The sequence below is a fragment of the Quercus lobata genome, chromosome 2, assembly GCF_001633185.2.
Source record: "Quercus lobata isolate SW786 chromosome 2, ValleyOak3.0 Primary Assembly, whole genome shotgun sequence".
NCBI classification, from domain to species: Eukaryota; Viridiplantae; Streptophyta; class Magnoliopsida; order Fagales; family Fagaceae; genus Quercus; species Quercus lobata.
Genome location: NC_044905.1, coordinates 72,742,803 through 72,770,104, shown reverse-complemented (window position 1 = coordinate 72,770,104; position 27,302 = coordinate 72,742,803). Strand labels below are relative to the sequence as shown.

Here is a 27,302-nt window from a genome sequence, read left to right as displayed (position 1 = left end):
TGGTGCTACAATCAAAGCCATGGATAGGGTGTCCTTGAAAAGCTTATCTGACCACATGGCTTCCTTTTTTCAAGATTTGAAGCACCACGATGCAAATTGCATCGTTCATGCGTATCAGCTTTAATGCATCTCTCATGTATTGTTTTTCAATTTTATATTTTCTACTCACATGCACATTTTAATTAACAACTTTGCTATGGACACAACTTATTTCATAATCTGTTGAGATGGAAACTTGTGAATGGTAGACAAATCACTTTCACAAGAATCACCATTGACACCACTTTTATTTTGACATCGTTCACAATTAACCATTTCAACAAGTTGTAAAAAAAGTTGATGAATAAGTTTTGTTGATGGACTTATTCTTTAACCAATTATGCTGTTTTTGAGGGTGGGGCAAGGATTTTACTTTGGATTGGACGTGATATGGATTGAATCTTAATACGCAATGCTGCAGGAATGGTTGTGTTTCCTTATAAGAAGGAATAATTGGAAAGACTAAGTGTTCTTTGGTGGGTGCTTGAGAGAACTCATTTCATCTTGAAGTGGCCCTGGTTTGTCTTGGTAAATATTTAGTACCTATGAAAAGAACTAACTACCAAATGAAAATCTCAATATATCAACTTCTGAAAATAGGGGGAGAAAAGTTGATTGAACCAACAAAACTATCATTTAATGTGACAGTCTAAAGGTGCTTTGCACCACCCACTACTTGTGCTACATTATTACCATATCAATGAAAAGAGTTGCACTTTCTGTGGCCTAATCTTGCAGCATCCCAGCCACATTAACACACAAAAATTGGGTAGTTTGTGCTGAAAATATATTTGTTTGAAGTGATAAATGGTTTGAAAAAAAATTCTGGATAGCAGCTAGAAGGATTGCACAACCTTGGACTCTAGTTCTTGCTCCAGCATGAAAGTTCCATTTCAGAGAAGGACGACTAAGGCTCTAAGCTGTTGTAAGGTTCAGCGCTTTACTGTTTATAAATGTGAAGCAATACTTGGGTTAAGTCACTGCTCATATCTTAAGTTATAATTTTTTTAGGTCCAAAAGCTGTTAGTTAAAAAAGAAATCTGAGAATTACAATAATGATGTTTCAGATCAAATTCAGATTGAAAGAGAAACACTTTTTTGGTTGAGTACTTGAATGGGCCAAGCTCCAGCATGTGGACCTAGGAGTTCAACCATCACTTTAACCACGCGTGGCAAATTATCCAAAGGCTAAAAATTAATTAAGAAAGTTGGAAGGGTCATTAAGCATTTGATAATATGATAAGCTGGGTTAAAACTTCTCCAAACCTTAGAGGCATTGTGCTAAGCTTTCCTATAATTACTCCAAAATCCTTTTTTCTTTTTCTTTCTGAAAGTTGTGCTACAACATCTTCATGTTTCTGCACAGTGAAAGTTTCAATCAACTGGCTCAGCTTGCGACCTCTATCATCACTACAACCAACCAATATAAGTGAAAACTATCCTCTCTCCCTCTTGTGTATATATATATATATTCTTTATTAAATTATCTTTTTGGATGACCATCATTGTCTGTGTCTCTCTAAACTGCACTTTCACTGTTCAAAAGGAATCTCACCTTAGGATATTATATATAACTTTCACTATTCAATTCAGTCCTCCAACTATCACTAATCTTGCAGCTTCTCAGTTTTGACACTAATAGAAGGTCTGAATTGAATAAAGTTATAAGTTAGTAGACTGAATTAAACTTTAGACAAAGTTGAAGGGTGAAATTGGTAATTTAGTATTTTTTTTTTTAATAAGTTTAGGATCACAATATGTTTCCCCTTTGACATGGCCAATTGTAATTGGTGTATAATAAAAGTTGTGTCATTGGCGGACTAGGTGAAAGTGATATTATTTTATTTCGATCATAATAAGTTATACCAACAATTATGAAAAAGGTTGTGACCCTAGCATTACTCTCTCATTTTCTCTTAAAAAAAGAAAAAGTTTTAGTATTTGCACTCCATTATGGAAATAATTAGTGTTTGACCTTGTAACTATATTGTCATTCTCCACCTTTAAGGGCCTATTTCTTTTTCTCTGGTTGCTTTGTGTGAGCAATGATGGCTGTTTCCTTTCACATATCATCTAGTTGATATTATTAATTCCAACTAACTAACCTGGCATCAAAACACACAAGGCATTATTTATTTTCACAAACTGTGCCCTCTATTACCCTTCATTTCCTTTGCCAGAGTTGTAATTGGTTTTACTAAAGGTAGTTCAACAGCTTACACTACATTAATACCACAAGTGGTCCTCTTCTGTTGTCTCCTTGTGTAAGCTTTAGTAAAGTTCTTTAATTCTCCGTGTGTCTTTCTCGGTTTTCCTAGGCTTGACTCTTTACTTATCTTGTTGTTAGTTGTCATATTTTGCTTCTTCTCGTTTTGTTTGTTCTAACTTTATTCTGGTCCCTTCCCGCTCTTTTGCATAGAAGTGGTCTTTCTCAAATTTCTTTCTGATTACTTTGATCTTTTCCTTTTGTCTAGTTCTACTCTGCTCATTCACCCTGTATTTGCAATTTCTAAAAGTTCAATATGCTTGGTGAATATTGCCTGTCTTGTTGAATTGATTTGAGTTTTTTTTCTCAAAAGAATTTGATTTAGCTCACATATAAGCTTTGATCTTTATCATCATATTCCACCAGTCTCTAGTTTCTCATCTTACCAATGCCTCCAGCATATTTTCCTCTTCGGTGGGAGAGCACTGGAGACCAATGGTGGTATGCTTCTCCAATTGATTGGGCAGCTGCTAATGGCCACTATGACTTGGTCCGGGAGCTGCTTCGCATTGATGGCAATCACCTTATCAAGCTTACCTCTTTACGCCGAATTCGAAGACTTGAAACTGTCTGGGATGATGAAGTACAGTTTGACGATGTGGCCAAGTGTCGTTCTAAGGTTGCAAGAAGGCTTCTTGTTGAGTGTGAATCCAAGAGAGGGAAAAATTCTCTCATTGGAGCTGGGTATGGAGGATGGCTTATGTACACTGCTGCCTCAGCTGGAGACTTGGGTTTTGTTCAAGAACTTCTTGAAAGGAACCCTTTACTTGTTTTTGGAGAAGGAGAATATGGTGTTACTGATATACTCTATGCAGCAGCCAGGAGTAAGAATTCTGAGGTTTTTAGGCTTCTTTTTGATTTTGCAGTCTCCCCAAGGTTTTTGACAGGTAAAGGTGGAGAAATGGTGGAGCACATTGGGGAAATCCCTTCAGTTTACAAGTGGGAGATGGTGAACAGGGCTGTTCATGCTGCTGCTAGAGGAGGAAATTTGAATGTTTTAAAGGAGCTTCTTGCTGATTGCTCTGATATTTTGGCTTATAGAGATGTTCAGGGCTCAACTATCCTACATGCTGCAGCTGGGAGAGGGCAAGTTGAGGTGAGACTCAAAACTACTATAAGCTCATGGAAAACTGACCCTTTGTTTTTTGTTGCTCATACTTTACCATTACATAGAACTAAAATTTTAATTTTTTTCATCTCCACCCACCCCCCCCAAAAAAAAAAAAAAAAAAAAATCATTGGAAATAACTGAGTCACAATTGCGAAATCCTTTAATTAATTTACTTTAGCAGTGATTCATTCACTTTAAATTAATGATTGTTCATTTACAATACCAATTTAAAGATTTTTATTTTTATTTTTTTTATTGAACCAATTTAAAGATATGTAATCATGGAAGTGAAGCTTGAGCAACAGGGTATTAAATGCTTGAAAATAATCATATAAACTCTAAGCCCCCTTTCTCAGGCTTCTGCTCATCCAAATTTTGTTAAATCAGTAGGTCACCAATCATACTAGATATTCATCTCATGATGAGGTCAAGTCCTCATCTCCTTGAAAGCCATACTTGTCAGTTTTGGCCTAAAAGTGGTTTAAGATGCATGCCCCTTTCTTTTGTTGGATAAGAAAGGCTGCCCGAATCAGTTAACTTGTACAAAAATAGACAATGACACAATACCATCTATAAAATGTTCGCCGTGATCTGCATGGACCTTTTTAGCTTAAAGTTAATTTGCTCCATAAAGTTATATCTTAGGTTGAAAACGAATCAGAGAAGAGTAAACTTGCAAATACAGATATCTCTTTTTTCAGAGGCTCTTATGAACTAATGGTTCTAAAGTCCTGCTGCCTGACTATTAATTAGTTTTCTATTAATATTTTATTGCTGTATGAAATAACCCTTGTAAACTTATTGATATCCAAAAACCTCTGATTTAAATTTACAATATTTCTCAAATATTGTTATTAAGGCCCATATGGGGTTTTCACTTACATGGTGCAACTGTAGGATTTTTATTTTTATTTTAAATCCAAGTACTTGATAAATAAAAATTTTGACACCTTATTTAGCAAAAATAGAAGAAAAAAAAAATTGACATCTTGTTGTTAATGCAGGTAGTTAAGTATCTAATAGCATCCTATGATATCATCAACTCCACTGATCATCAGGGCAATACAGCATTTCATGTAGCAGCAAATAGGGGCCAATTAGCCGCAGTTGAAGTTCTAATTTCTGCGTCTCCTTCATCCATCTCTCTGAAAAACAATTCTGGAGAAACATTTCTCCATAAGGCTGTCTCTGGTTTCCAGACAGCCGCGTTTCGAAGACTGGACCGGCAAATTGAGCTTATGAAGAAGTTGGTCTATGGGAAGGTTTTCAATATGGAAGATGTCATCAATGCCAAAAATAATGATGGAAGGACTGCTTTTCACATGGCCATCATTGGGAATGTTCACTCTGACCTCGTGCAGCTTCTGATGACTTCTCCTTCAATCAATGTGAATGTCCATGATGTAGATGGCCTGACACCACTTGATTACCTTAGACAACAGCCACGTTCTGCATCATCCGATATGCTGATTAGGCAGTTAATTTCAGCTGGGGGAATATTTGGCTCTCAGGATTATACTGCAAGAAGAGCCATTGCTTCTCGCATAAAGATGCAAGGTAATGGTGGCAGTCCGGGAACTTCGTTTAGAATCTCTGACACAGAAATATTCTTGTATACGGGCCTTGAGAATTCATCAGATGCAACTGCTGATCAAGGTAGTGCAGTAATGAGTTCATCTACAAGTGAACTTGGTCCATATGACTCAACCAATGAGAACAATAAGGGACTAACTAGCAAGAAACCAGGCTCCATGAATACTGCAGCACAACGATTAAAAGCTGTCCTTCCATGGCCCCGGATGAAAGAAAAGAAAACTGAGAGATCCAAAAAATCAATTGATGAGGGTTCTGTTGAATCATATAAGAAATGCAACAGTTCAGATGAAGCTCCAACTCCTCTTCGAGAGAGATTTTCAAAGCCTTCATCACTTCCGAACAACAAACGGACACTTTCTGTCAGGAGCAACCAATCAAGTCCATCTGCGAAGAAAAGATTTGCTTCAGGGCTAGTACATGGTGTTATGCAGGCCGTGCCTCATATTTCTGTGCCACACCGTTCTCGTTCAAGTTCATTTTCAAAATCATCACTTTCTTCACCTAATTCAGTAGATAAACAAAAAGGTATTTTTATTGAAGATGATGTGGCAGGACCATCTTCCTCCAATCAACTATTTGATGATGAAACACCAAATTTGACCAAACAAGGCTCCAGTCATAGAAGGTCGAGGAGCCAATATTTCTGTTTTGGTGCATCAGGTCTATCTGTGAAAACCCCAATAAGCAGGCAGCGACATGGTCAGAGTTGTCCTGTAGTTTCAGTAGCTTGATTCACTTGATGTGAACACTTGGGTATTGAAATGATACAGGCCCCTCAAATGCAGAAAGGAAGTAACAACTACTTGAAACCATGCCAACAAAAAAGAAATGCACTGACTTAGAAGAAGGATCAGACCAGTCCTCTAGCTGGTTCCTGAAGTTTAGAAATTATTAGCATGTTTCCTTTGTTTATGTCATTGTAGCATGTTTGCTTGTTCAATATGTACAAGTTATGTACTTGTTCTTCAATACTGGCTCCAGAATTATGCTTCATGCTGTATTGGAGCTGATTAGCAGAATAAAAAATGTAATATTCTGTATTAGCATGTATTTATCTGTTATCCTTATCTTTTAGTCGAGTAAAAGGGAAATGGAAGAGGGAGGCAGGGAATTAGAAAGGCACAATGTGATATGCTTTTACAGTATGTAAAGGCTTGTGATTCTATGGATAGATAAATGTTCAATGTGCATCAGCTTAAAATAAAATCTAGGGAACCAAGTTTGTCAATGCCTTTAGACAATGTTTAATTTAGCAGCTGAAGGCAAAAAGAGGGGGGGGAAGGGAGTGGAGTCAGAGCTGTGTGATTACAGACAGATTTATGAGAATTAAAGAGCTTCTAAAGGAGCAAACACGGCCAAAAATAATTCTTACAAAGGAGGCTCACATTCTTACTATTGATTTTTTGTTTGTGAAGTTCAACCTATCTTCTATCAAACAAGTAATCTTTGATGGTTCTAGGATAGTTCATGCACTTGTATGCTTGTCTTATACTTTATAGCATAGTACAAGGCTTACAAGCTCAAAGAGAGAAACCATGGTGAATTGGAGCTGATTTATCCCACCATATTTGAAATAAAATTTCATTTGGCCAAAATGATCTAAATATAATCCATATAAAGTTGTAACTTCTGGTAGCTAAGCAAACACATTGTTCAGAGAAACACGGATCAGCTTACTTACATAGTTACATGTCTAAATGAATTTACATTATGCAGTTACTTGAGTAAAAGGACATGGAATTTTGAAGGCCTCTAAAAACCCTATCAAGTAAATCAATGTGATAATGTGATGGTTTTGATGCTCATCCAGCTAAAGCTATTCTTAAAATTCACAAAAAATTTGCCGCAGTTTGCATTTCATATAAACAATCAAAAAATTTATCATACAAGACAATGTAACTTAGAATGTGCAATTAGCAAGTAAGAATGTAAGAACTTATCACTATTACTAGCTGTCAATTTCGTAGTTTTGAATTAATAAAATCATAAGCGTATTTGTTTAAGCTTATAAGCTGATGAACTTATACTTTTATCCAATTTATTTAACATATTTAACAATCTAAATAAGCTAATAAAAAAAAAGTTAGCAATTAAAAAAAAAAAATGAAAACTACTTGAAATGGCATGAAACAATAATGTTATATGATCATTAACATATTTCAATTAATTAAAAATGGATTAGAGGCTGCTCAAACTAACACAAAGGAAGTAAAAAATAAAATTTGTACATGTAAACTAATGGATCACGAGGAAACAGACGGCCAGAAAAGCTAGAACTATTTTTGTTTACATGTAAATAAGGTGTTTTTTCTTCTCAAAAAAAAAAAAAAAAAAAAAGAAGGTGTTTTTATGTTTGTGTTTCATTTTTAAACTGATTGTTTTCATTTTTTGTTGTCCTAGGCAGGCCCATTGGGTCAAATTTTGCAATTATTTTATTTCTTTTAAAATGGTTTTCCCTATCCTAGTTCCAATTCGTTTCACAACGGTAGACACCAAATTAGTTTTGGACTCGCGAGCCCAACCGGTTTGCTCCATACTAATTTGAACTTGCCGTGAAAATACATTCGGCCCAAGTCCCAACCTACAAAACATTGAGGCAGATTTTGATTTTTAAAAGAAGAGAATATCAAAGGCCCATCAATCTTTGCCCTTGGGTCAGTGGACAGCCCATTAAATGTACCTTTGATCTTAGTCGCTTGATTTATCTTCTTATCGGCTTCACCTAATTATGCGGTTATTATATAGTCCGACCAAAAAACAGTGCCCAAAAAAATGTTATTTGGTGTCAGAAACACGCCCACAGGCATGCCGTGGTCTCAGAAGCGTGCCCAAAAAAAAGTTATTTGGCCCAGCGTACACATAAGTATGCCATGGCCCAGGCAAGAGAGAGTAGATATAACAAAATATTATAACTTTTTTACAATACTTTTTTAGTCGTAATAGGTTTTATTTTAATATTTTATTTTGACCGATGAGTTATTGACACTATAGTTGTTGTGAAAATGTTATAACAATTTGTTGTGTTTGTAAAAAACTCAAGTAATATCTAACAAACACAATATTTTTTTAAAGGAATAAACATTGATATTTTTAATATCAAGAAATAATGTGAGCATCAAAGTAAATACTACAAAGTTTTTATGGCAGAAAAAGGGATGTCATGTCGTATATCAAATATATATAACCACCCTTTCATGTAGATGGGTATTCAACACACGTAATCAACCTTTCACATTTATCCCATATGTGAGGATGGTTACATGTTTCGGATATATGATATACAAACTCTCATGGCTGGAGTTGGAGTTGAAGATTCTTCTAACTAAAGTACCTCTTCAACAACATTTCTAGCAAACTTTAGCAAGGGATGTCATCTATATCTATATCTATATAATAACTAATAGTCGAAACGTTTGACTTTTTGTTAACCGCTCCTTATTGCGTCACGTGGCTACATAAATTGCAGCCACATTTACATTTTAAAACACTGACCAGTTGTGCCTTTTCAATATGTCTATTCACAGTTACACCTATTCCGAACCGATGCCAGTGTGTCTATAAATAGGCATCCCTCATTTCATTTTAAAAAGTTAGTTTTTTTTATTCATTCATAAGAGTCAGACAGAGAAACACAGTTCTATTTGTTGTGCACAGAGATTGTAGTGCTTCTTCTACGTTTTATATCAACTATTTTGTATTCATTTGGTCTGTAAGTTTTACTTTATTTCTCTTATACATTCACACAAAAATTTGTACATATATTGTTTATTGGCTACATAAATTAATTCCACATATACGCTTTAAAATTCAGAATAGTTGTGATTTTTCTTTTTTCTTTTAAGTTTCAGTATTGTGCCTTTTTTTTCCCCCGTTAAGTAGTATCTACTCATTGTTATACATAAGATGCATATATTAAAATAAAAAACTGTCATTGAGAAGAAAAATACGTAAAAATTGTAAAAGAAAACTGAAGTAAAAATGAAAGAAGTGAATGATATATCAATATCACGCTTGAATAGGAAATTGCGGTTATAGTGGCAGGTTCCAAGGGTTAAGTGAATGGTATATGGGCATGTGGCTTGATTTTTTTTTTTTTTTTTTTTTTTTTTTTTTATAGAAAAAAAAATGATTTTCTGTCGATTATGGAATACAAAGAAGCAATTTTTATAATTCTTTTTCAGTAGGTACTGATTCCGTTTAATACAATTTAATATCTTTGATGCTATCCGTTGGTCTTTATTCATACTTATAAAATTATTTGTCACTATTTGGGCGGGTCAGGGGCAATTGCCAAATCAAGAAGTTAAAAAAGGTGAAAGAGAGAAAGTTGAAAAAAAGTTACCAAATGAAAAAATTGTTTAGTGTTATTGTTGCTACTCTTATATGTTGGTGTGGTTTGATTCCTGGACCTTTCCACTTTTTCTAACCAAAAAAAAAAAAAAAAAAACCCAACTTACAAATAGAAATTTTGGAAAATACTTACAAGTTTCTTGTGTTTCTAAGAAAAATGAAAAAGAAGAAGTTGAGAAGAAGTTATCAAATGAATATGAACCACTATTTATACTCAAAGGATTATGACCTTTCAACATACGTCTTTTCGGTTTATAAGAACATTTTTATTCAATAGGGTACCTTTTCGGTCAATAGACACCTCTTCAGTCAATAAACACATTTTCGTTTAATAGGCACCTTTTTGTAATCTAATTTGAATGGTTATAACCTTTCAATAGACACCTTTTAGTATATATTTTACAATTTATCTTGTATATATTTATATATACAACACAAACTAAAATAGAGACACAATATTATATCTCTTATTTATTCCCACAAAAACTAATAAATAAAACAACATTGCTATTTTTCCTCTGAAACTCATCCTGTAGCTATTCCGTGCATCGCACGGGTTAGCGATTAGTATATCAAATACATATAACCACCCTTTCATGTAGATGAGCAGTCAACACACATAATCAACCTTTCACATTTATCCCATATGTGAGGATGGTTACATGTTTCGGATACATGATATACAAACTCTCATGGTTGGAGCTGGAGTTGAAGATTCTTCTAACTAAAGTACCTCTTCAACAACATTTCTAGCAAACTTTAGCAAGGGATGTCATCTATATCTATATCTATATAATAATTAATAGCCGAAACGTTTGACTTTTTGTTGACCGCTCCTCATTGCGTCACATGGCTACATTAATTGTAGCCACATTTACATTTTAAAACACTAACCAGTTGTGCCTTTTCAATATGTCTATTCACAGTTACACCTATTCCGAACCGATGCCAGTGTGCCTATAAATAGGCATCCCTCATTTCATTTTAAAAAGTTAGTTTTTTTTATTCATTCATAAGAGTTAGACAGAGAAACACAGTTCTATTTGTTGTGCACGGAGATTGTAGTGCTTCTTCTACGTTTTATATCAACTATTTTGTATTCATTTGGTCTGTAAGTTTTACTTTATTTCTCTTATACATTCACACAAAAATTTGTACATATATTGTTTATTGGCTACAAAAATTAATTCCACATATACGCTTTAAAATTCAGAATAGTTGTGATTTTTCTTTTTTCTTTTAAGTTTCAGTATTGTGCCTTTTTTTTTTTTTTTTCCCGTTAAGTAGTATCTACTCATTGTTATACATAAGATGCATATATTAAAATAAAAAACTGTCAAAAGCAATTTTTATAATTCTTTTTCAGTAGGTACTGATTACGTTTAATACAATTTAATATCTTTGATGCTATCCGTTGGTCTTTATTCATACTTATAAAATTATTTGTCACTATTTGGGTGGGTCAGGGGGCAATTGCCAAATCAAGAAGTTAAAAAAAAGTTGAAAGAGAGAAAGTTGAAAAAAAGTTACTGTAAGGACACGATTTGTAACGACCCGTAACAGTGTTGGGTTCGCACGTAAAAAGGCCCAAACAATATCATTTGTAGAGCGTGGGTTTGAAAGGCTAGGCCTTGGTCACCAAACGGCGGTTTTTCGTGGTATTCATACATAGTTAAATCGTGTTCGCCCTAGGAGTCTTTCTCCTGAAGGCGGGCTGGGAGGCTCTGGTTTTTTGCCATTTTTCTCAGCCCTTTTCTTGGTGCATTAACCTTTACATTATATAGCCCTTCTTGATTGATCTTAGCCCTCCACTTGTCAGTCAGGCAGGTGCCTACTTCTGTACCTGTCCCATCAGCTGTCCCTCCTTACTTTATGTTAGTCGCGATGATCGAAGTCACCTTGTCTAGAAGTCTTTTCTCATTAACATGGTTAGGATGCTGGCGAGTGCATTTAATGTGGAGGGGACGTATTTACCCTGAACCAATTTTGCACCGTACCCCCCATGTGGGTCCCATTCCACTCGTATCTCCTTCAGGAGGTTTTCTGGGGGCGGCCTTCGTCGAGAAGTTGCACTTCCCCTTGAAGTCCTGGAGTGCCAAGGATAGGATCGTCCTCAGCTGTTCCCTTTGACACCTCGGCCTTTCACCATTTGTCCTCGGCACACACCCTCCTCGGCATGGGCCCTGAGCCCTAATAGAGCGTGGCCGGATCATAAGCTCCCCGGCCCCACAGTTACCAAATGAAAAAAATTGTTTAGTGTTATTGTTGCTACTCTTGTATGTTGGTGTGGTTTGATTCCTGGACCTTTCCACTTTTTCTAACCAAAAAAAAAAAAAAACCCAACTTACAAATAGAAATTTTGGAAAATACTTACAAGTTTCTTGTGTTTTTAAGAAAAATGAAAAAAAAGAAGTTGAAAAGAAGTTACCAAATGAATATGAATCACTATTTATACTCAAAGGATTATGACCTTTCAACATACGTCTTTTCGGTTTATAAGAACATTTTCATTCGATAGGGTACCTTTTCGGTCAATAGACACCTCTTCAGTCAATAAACACATTTTCGTTTAATAGACACCTTTTGGTAATCTAATTTGAATGGTTATAACCTTTCAATAGGCACCTTTTGGTATATATTTTACAATTTATCTTGTATATATCTATATATACAACACAAACTAAAATAGAGACACAACATTATATCTCTTATTCATTCCCACAAAAACTAATAAATAAAACAACATTGCTATTTTTCCTTTGAAACTCATCCTGTAACTATTTCCGTGCACCGCACGGGTTAGCGACTAGTATATCAAATACATATAACCACCCTTTCATGTAGATGAGTATTCAACACACATAATCAACCTTTCACATTTATCCCATATGTTAGGATGGTTACATGTTTCAGATACATGATATACAAACTCTCATGGTTGGAGTTGGAGTTGAAGATTCTTCTAACTAAAGTACCTCTTCAACAACATTTCTAGCAAACTTTAGCAAGGGACTGGTAAGTTAGTAACAAACCCAGTTTAATATGCAAATGATATGAAATTAAAATCAATTTATGAGCTCTTCTAAGAGAAGCATATTATTTAGTGGCCCGTTTATACTAGAATTTTCAAAGTAAGGTATAATAATCTCAAAATAATGTTTGGTTAACCCACAGAACATGAAATAAAAACTAAAAATTGATAGAGTTATAATAAAGTGGATTTTTTTTTTATTTAAAGCAAGGTATAATAATCAAACATGTTATTCATTCCTTATATTTTTTTTCCATGATCTTTAATACAAATTTTACAAGGGAACTTGAAATTATTTTTTTTAGTACTCTTTTAATTGATCATTCAACAATATAACTATATATTTTGTTAAGAATCAACCATTCAATAATCAATACCAGTGGCTTGGATTTTCTCAAGTTTCTAAAACCATCAACCTCATTGTAGACATTGTAATTGGTGGAAACTAGGACCACACCAGTCTCATTTTGAAGTACCATTTGAATGTGATAAATGATAATACATTAATAACCCAAAAAAAAACTCTCAATTGGGTTAGCTTAATCTAACAAATAAGTATTCAAGATTCTCTTTCTTCTTATCCATTAGGTAGCCCCAATTCATGTTTTTTTTTTTTTTTTGAGAGAGACCCAATTCTTGTTTAGATGCTCTAAATGGAAGGGAAGATAATGAGGGATTAAGAATTAAGATACAATATAGGACAAGCCTCTTTCTTTTTCCAAGCGATTAAGATACAAAGATGAGTAAGTGAAGCTTCACAAGGATAACCCATAGACCCAATTTACTTGTTTAGTATATTTCTTGTAATGATCCCAATTTACTCTTCAACAAGAAAAGAGATTAAAACGGAAAAAAAGAGGGTGTAGTGGTAAATGAATTCTTGGTATATTAGTGTACATAATGAGGCAATTAGCTGCATTTGAATACTACTGAATATTTTTGCTTAATGCTTAAGGGTTTTAGCGGGTCCAACTCAAACCGTCCAAGCCCGTATTTTATATGGTGGTAAGTAAAACTTTAACTTCTTGTCCTTATATAACCAACAAATCCATAGAAAAATATAGACTTTCTTGCAACCATCTACCAGAATGTCATAACTTTTTTTTTTTTTTTTTGGGTAACACCAGAATGTCATAACTTGGTACTAACTTTCTGCAAAGTTTCCGTGCAAATTCTCCTTTTTAAAAACACAGTTATTAGTCGCGTTGGATTGTATACATGCTATTGAAAAGGGTGGTGGAGATATTTCCTTTACTTATCCGGGCTTTTAAATTTTATATTAAAAACAAATATCGAGACCTTTTTAAAAATTTTTTTTTTTATGCCTATGCATATATTATCCACCAATTTAACCTTTTAATTTATTATAAACAATTTCAAATAAATATTGGATGTGAATTTTAACAAATCTATAATTGGATAACATGTTCTTCTTTATTTTTCATGCTTGCAAAATTTTCAGAAAATAAAAAAATTAGTAGCTATGCCATCGATTAAATATTTAAATTTCAAGTTTTTGTAATTTAAAACTATGTATAAAAAATAAGTTTATAGATCAAATAATAAATAACATTCTATTGGCATAAAATTGGATATACATGTTAAGAACATAAAGAACATATAATCTAACAATTAAAATTTTAAATTATGTAGTCATGTTAATTTTTTTTAGAGATAATTATAGTCATTGACTATAATCAAGTTTGTAATCAAAATATCTCCATTTCAAACTTGGATATAATAGAAGTTTGGGATAAGATTTATTTTTAAATTTTATTTATCATGTCGCTTTTTTATTCCTTTCACCTGTCATCACCAACCGTGAATTTTTTTTCATACTTAAAAGGTATCATCATCCGTCTTAGCTAGAACTCAGAACTAAGGATAATGAGTAATCTCTTATTATTTGCATTCTTGTTTTGGGCTAATTATTTGCATTCTTTATTCCATTATCCCTATATTTCTTTGCTTTCGCTTTCCATACTGTGTCAACTGTCAAACAATTACTAGGAGTTATTCAAACCCAAGTGTCACGGTGACTCTAATTGTCTAACTCTCAATAGTCAATAATGCAAAATTTTCAACATATGATGTCATTCCTTTAGAAACATATATAACTAAATAGTAATAAATAAAAAACTTCCAAAAAAATAAAATAAAAATTTCACGAGTAATTTTAGTACTACATAAAATTCTACAATTATTATCATAATTATTCTTCGTGTACATAAAATTTCACAATTATTATCATAACTATTCTTCGTGTCAGACTGTGATTAATTATCTGTCACTTTCATATAAATCCATTATTTTTGCTCTACTATTTACCGTTTACGACATAGACAATTATGGCATAATTTGTGACATTTTATATGGTTTAGAATTTTAGATATTACAACTCAAAAACTTAAGCCAATAGTGTGACTAAGGTTGCACTTATTAAATTATTCCGTGTTAACATCAGCTTTAAAATCCAAGCACAATCTTCCATACTCGCAGTCCATTCAAATATATCGACATTTTTTGTATTTAGAGGTGTGGACACAGATTTCCATATATTCGGATAACTCTCCTATTTCTAACTCAAATAATTGTACTAACCGTGTGCGGGTACAATAGCCTGTTGACATTAAGCGTCAATAGAAAATTTCTTTTGAATTTCTTGGAAGGTGTTGAATAAATTTCCCTGAACGGTTTCGATTATTTTCCTCTGCCATTTATTAATTAATTATAAATTGACTATGACAAAATAGTGGGTAGCTGCTTGGTTCACAACCAATAGATTGAATAGCTCATTCTCAAAAAAAAAAAAAAAAAAAAAAAAAAAAAAAGTAGAAGAAGAAGATTGAATAGCTGAATGTAAACCACATGTACATGGAGGATTTTTTTTTTTTTTCAGGGTGGATATATATGGACACAAGCAAGTAGCGTTTAATCCTAATAAACTAGCTTGGCTTGTAAGATCAAAGCTTGAGAATACTGACTAATTGGATCAAGATTGAATTTTATTTAATCCTACATTTTAATGGATTGTGAAATGAAAAACTGTATTTTGAGTTTAGAATGAGTGTTCGTGAAAAACAAAAAAGTTATGAAGAGTTGTGGTTACAAAAATAGAGTTTTAGATTTTTAAAAAGATATTTTAAACTCTCAAAATGTTTAGCCAAACAGACTCATAGTAAAGCTAAACAATAAATATAAGTGAACAAAATTTTTAAAGGTTGATACTGCCTATTATGATTGATACATAAAAATATTATTATTATTAATAAATCATTGTAAAAGTGACGTTATTCAAATTTCAACTTATCAACGCTTATAAGTGGTGAAAAAAAATTACATCCACAATATTTTTTACTAAACTAAGCTCTTGCAGGATAAACCAATTACTTGGTTAGTTTATTGTTTTTTTGTCAATTGATTTGCTTTATTTATTTTTCACATTAGACATATTTCTTGTCTTCAAGTTTGGAAATATTTTCCTTGTATCCACAACTTTTTAAGCAATGATGGAAATACCATACAAGCATATATTTTTTGTCTTTTTGATTTTTGATTTTTTTTAAGAATCAATTTTGCCTTTTTGGTTAGATATGAACAACTGGAATAAATTTGTAATTAAAAAAAACTTTAGTCATACTTAAAACATTTTCAAGAAATAATAATTGGCATTAAAAAAATTGAGTGGAACGTGTGAGCCAACTTTGAATCAGCTAGCAGCCGTGCCGTGAGGAGCCATACCAGCCGTAAAAACATGTGCAAATTAATTAAGAAATTCAGGTCAATTTTGTGCAAAAACACGGTGAGCTCATATATCGCCATCCACATGGTCGACTAAATTCAAAAAGAGGCCAGTGTACCACAATAGCACTTTGTGTTGTGTTGACTTTTATACCTCCTTAGTCCAAGTCTTCGTGTGAAGTTTTTCTGAATCTTCCAAGTTCTATCCTTGTGGTGTGGACCGTGTGGTGTAGCATGATTTCTTATGTTGATGAAAATGAAAGGCTTTGAGTGGGTGGGTGGGTTCGAAAATAGTACCCCCCACTTGGTGAAGTGACTTGCACATTTCTGAAACAGTGACGGTTAAGTTATAGAGCAATAATTCGAAGAACACACTAAAAACCAAAAAAAGAAAAAGAAAAGAAAAAAACACACTCTTCTTTTGTCTACAATTGACTGTAAGTGATAGAAAAAAAAATAGTGAGTTTATATGAAAATACTAGACAACCAATCATAGCCTATTATATAAAATAATTATGAAAAAATATGCGATAAAAATTATTATCCTAAAATATCTCAAGTTAAGAGTCCCCCACACTCAATAACAATTCGGGTGGGAAATGAACATGGAGGGAAGGTTCAATATGAACGCGAGTTATGGCCATGTGCGACCGTTGACAATCAATATTCAATATTGTCAATACACGTACCTTTGATTGAAATTAAAATATTATAATTATATGTCGGCTCCATTTGGGTGACAGCCTTATGTTAGTACAAAATGAAATAATTAGATTCTTTTAATTGAGATTCTAAATAGTTTTTTGGTCCCTTCGGAGACATCCGACTATATAGTTTTTTGATTCACAAAAAAAAGAAAAGAAAAATCGAAATAGTTTATATCTTAACAATTAATTTAACACAATTTTTTTTTTCATAAACAGCTTTTATAATTTTTTTAAAAAGAGAATATTGTGATTAGTGCACAATAAAATCATACCAATGTATGGTCAAATGAAAGTAATATTATTAAGGCGGTAAACAAACTGAGCTAAGGTGAGGATTAAAAGTTTAAACTTACTTATTTAATTTTATTTCAAACACGAGTTAAGCTTGAATTCATCACCAAATAAGATTACATATTCAAATTTGATTCATTTACTTATAAAGCAAGCTCGAACTTGCTCACAAGTTACTCGATTAACTTATTATTTTTCAATTTATAACAAAATCATGACTAAAATGTTTTTACCTGTTCACAAATCTATGAATCTTTACTATAAATTGACCGTTTATGTTATGAATAAACTAGAAATAATAATTTTATATTATATGAAATAATTTACAAACTTATATAAACCAATTTCAAGTTTATATAAATATAATTTTAAACATGTATTATATATATATATATATATTTAATTCTAGCATTCATGTTTACGAGCTTGCTTACGAACACATTATTATGTTTGAACTTGGCTCGATTAATAATTAAGCCTAAAGTTGGGCTTAAGCTTGACTTGCTTACTAAATAAACAAACATAAACAATTTTTTTTTTCAAACTATTTATAAACAGTTTGGTTCATTTACAGTCCTAAGTATTATAACAATCATAACTTATTATCTTAAAAATTTGTGAAAAGAAAAATTGTCCAGAAAGAATATAAAAAGAAGTCAACATGATCATTCATAGCTGACTGGAATTCGGGGCATTACACGTGGAATCAAAGTTGGACAGCTAGAGGATAAAGAAAGAAATTATTATGAGAAAATTGGCAATATTAAAGTGCAACACATTTGAGATGGCTGGTGAATGAAAGTTTTATTAGCCTTTTGTGGGCTTCTCCTTTGAAATTTCATTGGTTTACGATGAAAAAATCTTTGTGATTTCAACATCGATCATTTGGTACTGATCCGTATCACATTTGGACACACATGCACCACCAATGAGTCCGTATGCTAAATTGAGAATTGACAACTTGGAACACCAAGTTGAATCAAAGGCTGCATGATGTTTGCATTGACTATCATTTCTAATTAATTTTCTCTAACGTGATTATTCCAGCATTGCGTCTAGGTTTCTTAGTAAATTATTATTATTTAAATGAATCAGGGGTACTGTATTGTTCCTGAATCACGTTATGATTTTAATAAGAGATTGCACTTATTGTTGAAAATAATTATAAAAGTCTGATGGTTATTTCTATGATTTGAAATGGAAGTAGTACAAGTAATCTACTCAACAATATCAGCAAAAAAATCAAAGAAAAGAAAAATTGCAAGCATGTTATGCTTTTGAGTTGTATAAGAACTCCCACTAATTGTATATCTTATAAGGTGTAAATCTTATCATTTTTGTTGAATATTAGGTACTATTGCGGACTTTGGAAGAATGAAAAACTCAGTTTACCTTTCTGCTTTATGTTTCGTGCTTTTGAGTTATGTGAAAATCACTTTTCCTGAGGTACAAAATGCAGTCAATGTTATGGAAATTTCAAATGCTTTGGTAGGAATCTAAAGCCTCCAACCTTTTCTTTTTGCAGCAGTTCACACCAAGCAATACAAGTCAACTCTCCAACGGCAACAAAACAAGCAATTATATTTAATAATGCTTCTTAATCTCATCAACTTGTGGGTTCTATTAATATAATTCATGATAAAATTTACTATTTATGAGAGTGTAGAAAAGTAAACATCACTGTCCTGAGCATTGAATGATTTTACGTGATAAAATAGAGTAAAAGTGAGAATTGAATTAGTGAAATCCTATTTTAGTTTTACTCGACTCTAATATCTAAGAAAAATATTTCGTTGTTTTCTTTCTTAGTTTCTTTCCAGTGAGAAAATTCTCAACTTTGCGGCGGGAAAGGAATAACACAAAAAGAGTGATAGGAAAATTCTTTGGGAGAAAAAAGTTAAGAAGCATGTGTCATGTCTCTGTAAAAGTGTAATATATAATTGGAAAACTGTAAATCAACATGGTAAAGAAGCATGTGTCATGTTTCTTCCCACTAGTCGCTTTTATGTTCTATTATCAATTGAACAAGTAGAAAATTGATAGGATAATTGGATTTATGAGCATGTACAATGAGATTCTCTTAAGCCATTTAAATTGCTAATTTTTTTTTTAATCGCTAGATCTAGGTTGCTTCTGTCATCACTGCTTCAGTCATTCTGTAGGCTCATCCTAATTTATTCCATTTCCTGGACAACATCAAGGTTCTTTCTCTCACCATTATTATTGCTAGCCAATTTGTAGGCTTATTGTGATTTATTCCCTACCTGCTACTGTGGACAACATCTTGACAATTTCAAAGGCCGCTTTTTCATATCTAATATATTATGACAAGACAATCGATCTTGGTAATTTCAACTAAATTCAATAGGCACATGCATCTTTCTTCTACACCTAATTCATGGTTAACCTGATTAGACCGCCTGGTCTAGTCCAGGCTTCACAACCTTTGTCTAGACATTTAAAATTGAACCATGTTGATTCATTGTGCTCTCTCTCTATTTAATTTTTCATATTTTCTCATTATATCATAACTAATCTTCAATTTTTTTGACATGTTTTCATTGTTATTTCTCAACTATTCTATAACATATATATATATATATAAAAGTTCTATAAAAACCTGATTACTATCTTTGGTGTAGCCTTGTAGGTAGTCCATGTACCCCAAAACAAAGGTTGTATTTTACCTTCTTTTTTTTTTTTTTTTTTAACACGACCAAAAGTTCATGTAAATTATGTGAAAAATCTATTACAAAGCAAGTTAATATATGATCTGATTTTGTGTAGTTGATACGCATAGATCGAACATCATCATCTTGCCTGCGTGTACGGGTCCTTCTTGATTATTCATTTCAATTATTATAATATATCAACCATTCATATATAAAAATATTTCAGAAAAAAATTAAGAATAATCAAAATTATTAAAATATCATACCCAAAAATTTATAGAAGTGGCATAGCATTATCTTGCTGGCACATAACTGTTGTTGCATCTGCTGAATTGCCGCTTATGAAGCAAGAAGAATAATGAATTCAACAAATTAATAAGATTCCGAATGGCTCTGATTTAGATCCTATGTATCATATAGGACATCAAGTTGCTTCAAGAATTAGACATTTTTGGATATATATCACTATTAATTTCTTTAAAATTTTCTTCCCTCTCTCCTTGTGTGTATGTGTTAAAATACTTAGTATTTTCAAAAAAAAAAAAATGTTCCAATTATCAGAAAGATGCGTTCATCCCTAATTCCATGTTACATATCTGTGTAGGTTAACAAATTACTTGACTTTCAAAGAAAAAAAAACAAATTACTTGTCTATTTCATTCTCTCTCTCTCTCTCTCTCTCTCTCTCTCTCTCTCTCTCTCTCTCTCTCTCTCTATATATATATATATATATATATATATATTTCTTTTCTATTTCTTTTTTGGCTAAAAATAGCATCTCATTAAACTACTCACAATCAAACGATTCGAACCATTTAAATATTGATGTCACATTCTTTAAGAACATTGTCATCACATGGGATTCGAAAATAACAAATACTCCATCATGCTAAGCATTTCTAGAGTGACAAAATTTAGAACAAATACTCCATCCTGCTAAGCATTTCTAGAGTGGCAAAAATTAGATAAATTTTTTATTTACAATTTATTAAAATTTTAAATTAAATTCAAACACATAATTATATTGATCAATAAAGTACAAACAATATTGTTTGTTTTAAGGACAATTAAATTTAATGCAATTATGTGTTTAAATTTAATTGAATAATATAATACACTATAGCTAAGATACTGCACTTAAAAACAATATCTAAATATTATTTTTCTAGACATCTTTTTTATTTAGATGCAATAGAATTTCAACTTATACTTTTTATCATTAAACCAATATATCAATTGACTTTTGGTGTAAACATAATTCAAATTTCAGATTTCTTATTTAGATAAATTGAGCTAAGAAAACATTTCTTTCTTTTTTTTTTTTTTTTCTTTTGAGAAGATGGATGTTAACCTAAGAAAAAATAATGGCAAATCATTAATAGAGCTAGTGCGTTATGATACACGGTTTTAATTTAACAATGGGGAAAAATAGGTAATTGGGTAAGCTAAAGGTTAATGCCAATACTATAAATCATAATGAAACTAAGAATTCCACAAAAAGAGCACGTGGTGGCACGGTGGAAAAAATGGCCACTATCAATATATTATATACTGAGATAAGAGTAATTATGCAGTTTCATTGTGGGAACAGAGGTTGATCACTGTCATGTTAAATGGAAGGCAAAGAAAATTGGGAAACCAACGAATATAGATGAAGATTAATGGGTTATGTTCAAAGTATTCCATAATCAGTTCAACTATATATGGTTGCAACTGTTGAGACTTGAGAGTTACGATTCTAACTAGTTTTTGAACACTTAATTTGTTTCAATGTTAATGTTTTCTAAAAAATGACAGAGTTACGATTCTAACTAGCTTTTGAACACTTAATTTGTTTCGATGTTAATGTTTCTAAAAATTAGTCATTTTTTAGAAAATACTTTCTATAAAACTTTTTCATTTTCTTATATTTTGTAGCAATTTTAAATAAGTTGAAAAACAATTTCATAACTGTAGGGACACGTTTTGCAGCCCAAGCCCAAGATGTATGGGATCTTGGGCCAGTGAACCCAGTACAATAAATTTGTAGAGAGTGGGTTAAAGAGTTAGGCTGTAGTGCATGGATAACAGTTAATATGGTGTTCATGACAATCAAGTAGAGATGAACTGAATTTATCAAAGAAGGTTGGTCCTCGGCACAATCCGAGGAGCTTTTTCTAGTCCCCCCTCTAGTGGTAGTGGTCACCCCCCATTTTATACTAGCTTCCCTCCTCCCCCCAACGTCCACGTGTAGCATTAGATCCAAAGTGCTGATATTTGTCCCATCAGCCCCTCCCCAAAGTCGTTGGAAGTGGTTGTAAAGGCTGAAAAACATGGCTTTGTTAAGTACAGAGCACTTAATGCAATAATGGCAATTTTCCCTTAGATATTTCCATTATTTTCGTTGTCTTTTTCTGTCTTAATACTTATCCTATTCCATGGAATGACCCGGAGTGCCACTCTCAATGGTAGGCCGTTCCCTTTGTCTTCGGCCATACCTGGCCGAGGAGGGGTTTTTCCCATGGTCGAGAAGGGGTTCTTCCTTGGACTGGGCTCTTGGCCCAACGTGTATATTGGTATGGGCTCCTTGGTCTATTACCCCCACAATAACATTTCTTATTTTGCGTATTATGAGATAGACTTATTTTCTATAAAAAAAAAAAATGAAAAACAATCTTTAAAAAATAAGTCATACTTTTTTTATTGACTAAAAATAATTTTTTTTTTTATACTAGCTACTAAATACTGAAAAATATGAAAAATTATATTTACACAAATTTTTTCATTCGAAAGTAACAAATGGAGCTGCATAATTCAACACCATAATAACTTCTCAGCATTTACAACACCGTAATAACTTCTCAGCATGTAGTAAAAGCTTGGATCAATGAGATGAGAAGATCATTTAAGAGCCTTGTAAATTGATATATCCCACTTCTTCCTTATGATCATTCATATTCTTAAGAGCATCGATCCTCTTTAAGGGTCCGTTTAGTTGGAGGAGTGGAAAAGTGAGAATATGGAAAATTAGTGGGAGGATGGAAAAGTGAGAGGATAGAAAAAATTTGTTTTTCCCTCATGTGTATTTGGTTAGAGGGGTGGAAAAGTGGGAGGGTGAAAAACTTTTTTGTTTGATTGGAGAAAAAATGGGGAGGATAGTAAATGTAATTTATATAAATTGATTATCATATCCTTGTTATATAATAGTGGGAAAGTGAGAGGGGTAGGTGAGTGTAATAAAGTGGGGGTATTTGTGTAAAATGCATTTCTCATTACTTTTCCCTCTTCATTTTCCTCCCAATTTGGGAGGATAAAAAAAAGTGGGCTCAAGAGGGAAAACTTTCTCCCTTATTTTCTGTCTCTCCTATTTTTTTTTCTCAACCAAACAGTGAAAAATAGCATTTTTCACCCTATTTTCCTCTCCCTATTTTTCATCCTCCCTATTTTCACCCCAACCAAACATACCCTAAAAGTAATTGCCAAAATTGTTGGAAATGTGAGCTGAATACTAGACTTATTATCATCTAGAAGCAAAAGAATAATGAAAGGAAGAAAAAGACGGATCAAGATCAGTACTTTGATGTGGATGGATGCGTATTGTAACATGGAAAGAGTTTAATAGATTTCTTAAGCAATCCAAATTGTGAAGGATTTGGATCCTCTCCATCTCCAATATTGTTTCCATCGTTATCTTTGCTGCCACTAGTTCACCACCACATCTACACAAAATATTTCTTCCTTCGTCCCACTTTTTTTGTCCTCTATTCCATTCTGAGATGTCCCAAAATATTGTCTTATTTCTAAAAATAAAAGTCATTAATTTACTAATGTTCCTATTATACCCCTATTAATTTACTAATTCAATTTTTTGATAAATTTTTTTAAGGGTAGTTTTGGAAGCTTATACATTTTTAAAAGGTAGACAAGACAATAAATGATGTTCTCTTAAAAAGTTTGACTTTTCAAATAGGACAAAAAAAGTGAGACGGAGGGAGTAATAATTGTTCATTTCAACCAAACAACGTTAAATATGTTGGACTATGAGCTATACTACTCAACCTCAAAAACAATTGGCAATTAAAAAAAAAAAGAAACTAAACTCAAGACTTTTATGGAATTTAACATCACCCCTCGCAGACATGGTTTTAGAGTGATCTCTCCTGTGACTTGAACCCATGACTATAGTCCTAATACCATTTGTCAGATCGTGACCTGTGTCACCTCACCTCAAAACCTATTAGTGATGAGGAGGACATACTCAAGTTTTTATTTTTTATTTTTTTTATGACATTCGATGTTGTGCCTTATTGGCCTATTTTTATTTTTTAATTAATGCGATCATAGAAAGTCAAATTATAGTCTCCCCCAACAAAATATTTTTTTGGAAAATTATATTTTAAACCAAATAGTTTAAAGGTGTAACATATTAAACTTTGTAGCTTCAAAAAAAAAAAAAAAAAAAAAATCTTAAAGCTTCAAAAAGTAACAACTTAAATCCTATAATTTCAAGAATAACAAAGTAAATAATGAGATTTCAAAAGTAACAAATTAAACCTAACCCCACAACGCAATCCATTAACAATCGTAGTTCTAAACTACTTTTATTAGAAAAGCTTTGGTAAAAACTAATTCTCATTAATTAGAAAACAAATACAAAGTTTCGTATATATATGTACAAAGAAGAAAAAAACTACCAAAAACAAACTAACTAACTTTCACACGTGTTGTACAGTATCTATAACTAACATATACACGTGCTAACTACTAATAGTAACTATACACTAGCTACAAGTCGTTTCGCTGCTTTAAGCTATAGCTATTGTCGTTCAGCTTCAAGTCTGTTCTGCAGTTGACCTTACAACCTTGATCCTCTTCTGTCAAGCCCATCTGCCCTTGCTTGTGTTTATTGCCTTCATTCTGATACTCCCCCTCAAGGGAAACTACTGAATGTATATTGATCATTCCCATTTTGCAAATAAGACTTGAAAATTGATTAAAATTCAATGCCTTGGTCAACAAATCTGCAAGTTGACAATGAGTCCTAACATGATTCAATTTAATGACCTTTTCCAACACTTTGTCTCTAACTACATGTCAATCTATCTCAATATGTTTGGTCCTTTCATGAAACATTGGATTTGATCCAATGTGCAAGGCTGCCTCACTATTACAGAATAGCAAGGCTTCCCTTTTGTGTTCAACACCAATGTCTTTAAGAAAATACAATATCCACACTATCTCACAAGTAGCCACTGCCATTGCCCTATACTCTGCTTCTGCTGAGGATCTAAATACTCTAAACTGTTTCTTTGATTTCCATGAGACCAAGGAATCCCCAATGAAAATGTTATAGCCTGTGACAAACCTCCTAGTGTCAGGACAAGTAGCCCAGTTAGAATCTATGAAGCCCTTTACATGTAACTCTGTCCTAGCTGAAAACAAGATGCTTTCCCCTAGTTCATTCTTCAAATACTGTAAAATTCTATGCACTGCATCCAAATGTGGCTTCCTTGGCTTGGCCATGTATTGACTCAATGTATGAACAATATATGTAATGTCTGGCCTAGTGATGGTCAAGTACAACAGCCTCCCAATAAGCCTTCTGTAAGCACTTGGATGTTTGAGCTCTTCCCTTTCATACTTACTCAACGTTACATTTTGTTCCATTGGTGTTTTAGATGGTTTACATCCTAACAAACCAGCATCACTCAACACTTCAAGAGTGTATTTTCTTAGACAAAGTGATATACCCTTATTTGACCTTGCAATCTCCAAACCAAGGAAGTACCTCAAGTCACCTAAATCCTTCAACTTAAACTTCTAATCCAGCAACACCTTGAACTGATCCACCTCCTTTTTATCATTACATGCTATCAAAACATCATCCACATAGATCAATAAAATCATGAAACAATGACCCTTTTGTCTAGTAAAAAGGGAATAGTCTGCCTTGGATTGCTTAAAGCCCAACTAAACCAAGGTGTTAGAAAATTTAGCAAACCATTGCATAGAAGCCTACTTAAACCCATAAAGAGCCTTATTCAACTTACAAACCATCTCCCCCTAGCTCTGAAACCCCAGTGGAAGAGACATATAAACCTCCTCAGACAAATCCTCATGCAGAAAAGCATTATTGACATCAAGCTGACTAAAATACCAACACTTCACAGTAGCCACAGCCAAAAGGCACTCAACAGAAACCATTTTGGTAACAGGTGAAAAGGTTTCATTATAATCAACTCCTTCATTTTGTGTGAAACCTTTGGCCACCGACTGAGCCTTATACCTCTCTATGGAACCATTAGACTTGTACTTGATTTTATAACCCATTTACAACCAATGGGCTTCTTATTGGCAGGGATGAGTGTCAAAGTCCAAGTGTGATTGGCTTCTAGAGCTGCTATTTTAGCTTCCATGGCCTCTTGCCATTTAGGATCAGAAACAACTTGGCAATAGTATGAAGGTTCAACAATAGAAGAGATGGAACAACAAAAATGCTTATAAGAAGGAGAAAAAGAGTGATAAGAAAGATGAGAAGATAAATGATAGGAAGTACCTAATTGGAGAGCAACAACATTGGGAATTGAGGATACCTGATTACAGTGATAGGCTTGGAGGTAAGAAGGTTGTCTATGAATCCTAATAGATCTTCTAAGGGGAATTGGATCAACTAGAGGCTCAGGTGGTTTAGTAGGGACATCTTGTAAGAATTCATCATCAAGATCAGTGTGAACTTGGATAATGGGATTAGCAATAGGATCAGATGATAGAGGAGCAGAAGTTAAAGTGGAAGAAGGAAGAATTGGATCAAAAGAATCAGAAGAAACAGAAGGAGAGTAAGGCAGAGGAATGGAACAAACAGGTAAAAAAGAGCAAGGATCAAATTGATAAGGAAACACAGGCTCCTAAAATACAACAACTCTGGAGATGAAGACAGAATAAGATTAAAGATCAAACAACTTATAACCCTTCACATTAAAAGGATAACCAAGAAAAACACATCTTCTTGCTCTGGGAGAAAACTTAGTCCATATTTAAGCAATAGTAGAGGCATAACATTCACAACCAAACACTCTTAAATGATCATAGCAAGGAGGTTGTTTAAAAAGAAGCTCATAAGGAGTTTTATTATTCAATAAGAAAGATGGTAATCTGTTAATCAAGTAAGCTGCAGTAAGGATTCAATTATCCCAAGTTGAGGGGTCTAACTTCAGATTTGGATTTCATTAAGTATACCCAAGTTGCTCTAGTTGCATAATCAACCATAGTTAGGAAATACTTAAAACCATCCAAAATAGGAGTAGCATAAGGTCCCCAAACATCTAGGTGAATCAAATCAAAAGCACAAGAACTGAGTTTATTATTGAAAGGAAAAGGAAAAGGCAAACATTTGTTTTTAGCTAGAGGATAGACCTTACAAAGATCATTACATGGTGTTTGCAAAAAAGGAAAAATATGACCTAAAACTTGAAGCTTAGCATCTGATGGATGGCCTAATCTTGCATGCCAGAGAGAAGAA

At 33.0% G+C, this 27,302-nt stretch overlaps 1 protein-coding gene across 1 annotated transcript; it reads left to right on the top strand.

Annotated features, from left to right (window-relative positions):
- The first annotated feature begins 1,992 nt into the window (after positions 1 to 1,992).
- LOC115976503 lies at positions 1,993 to 6,079 on the top strand. The gene is made up of 2 exons (XM_031097808.1): positions 1,993 to 3,401; positions 4,421 to 6,079. Exons 1-2 carry the CDS (start codon positions 2,694 to 2,696, stop codon positions 5,741 to 5,743), a joined length of 2,031 nt encoding a protein of 676 aa, XP_030953668.1. The 5' UTR covers positions 1,993 to 2,693; the 3' UTR covers positions 5,744 to 6,079.
- Positions 6,080 to 27,302: the final 21,223 nt, after the last annotated feature.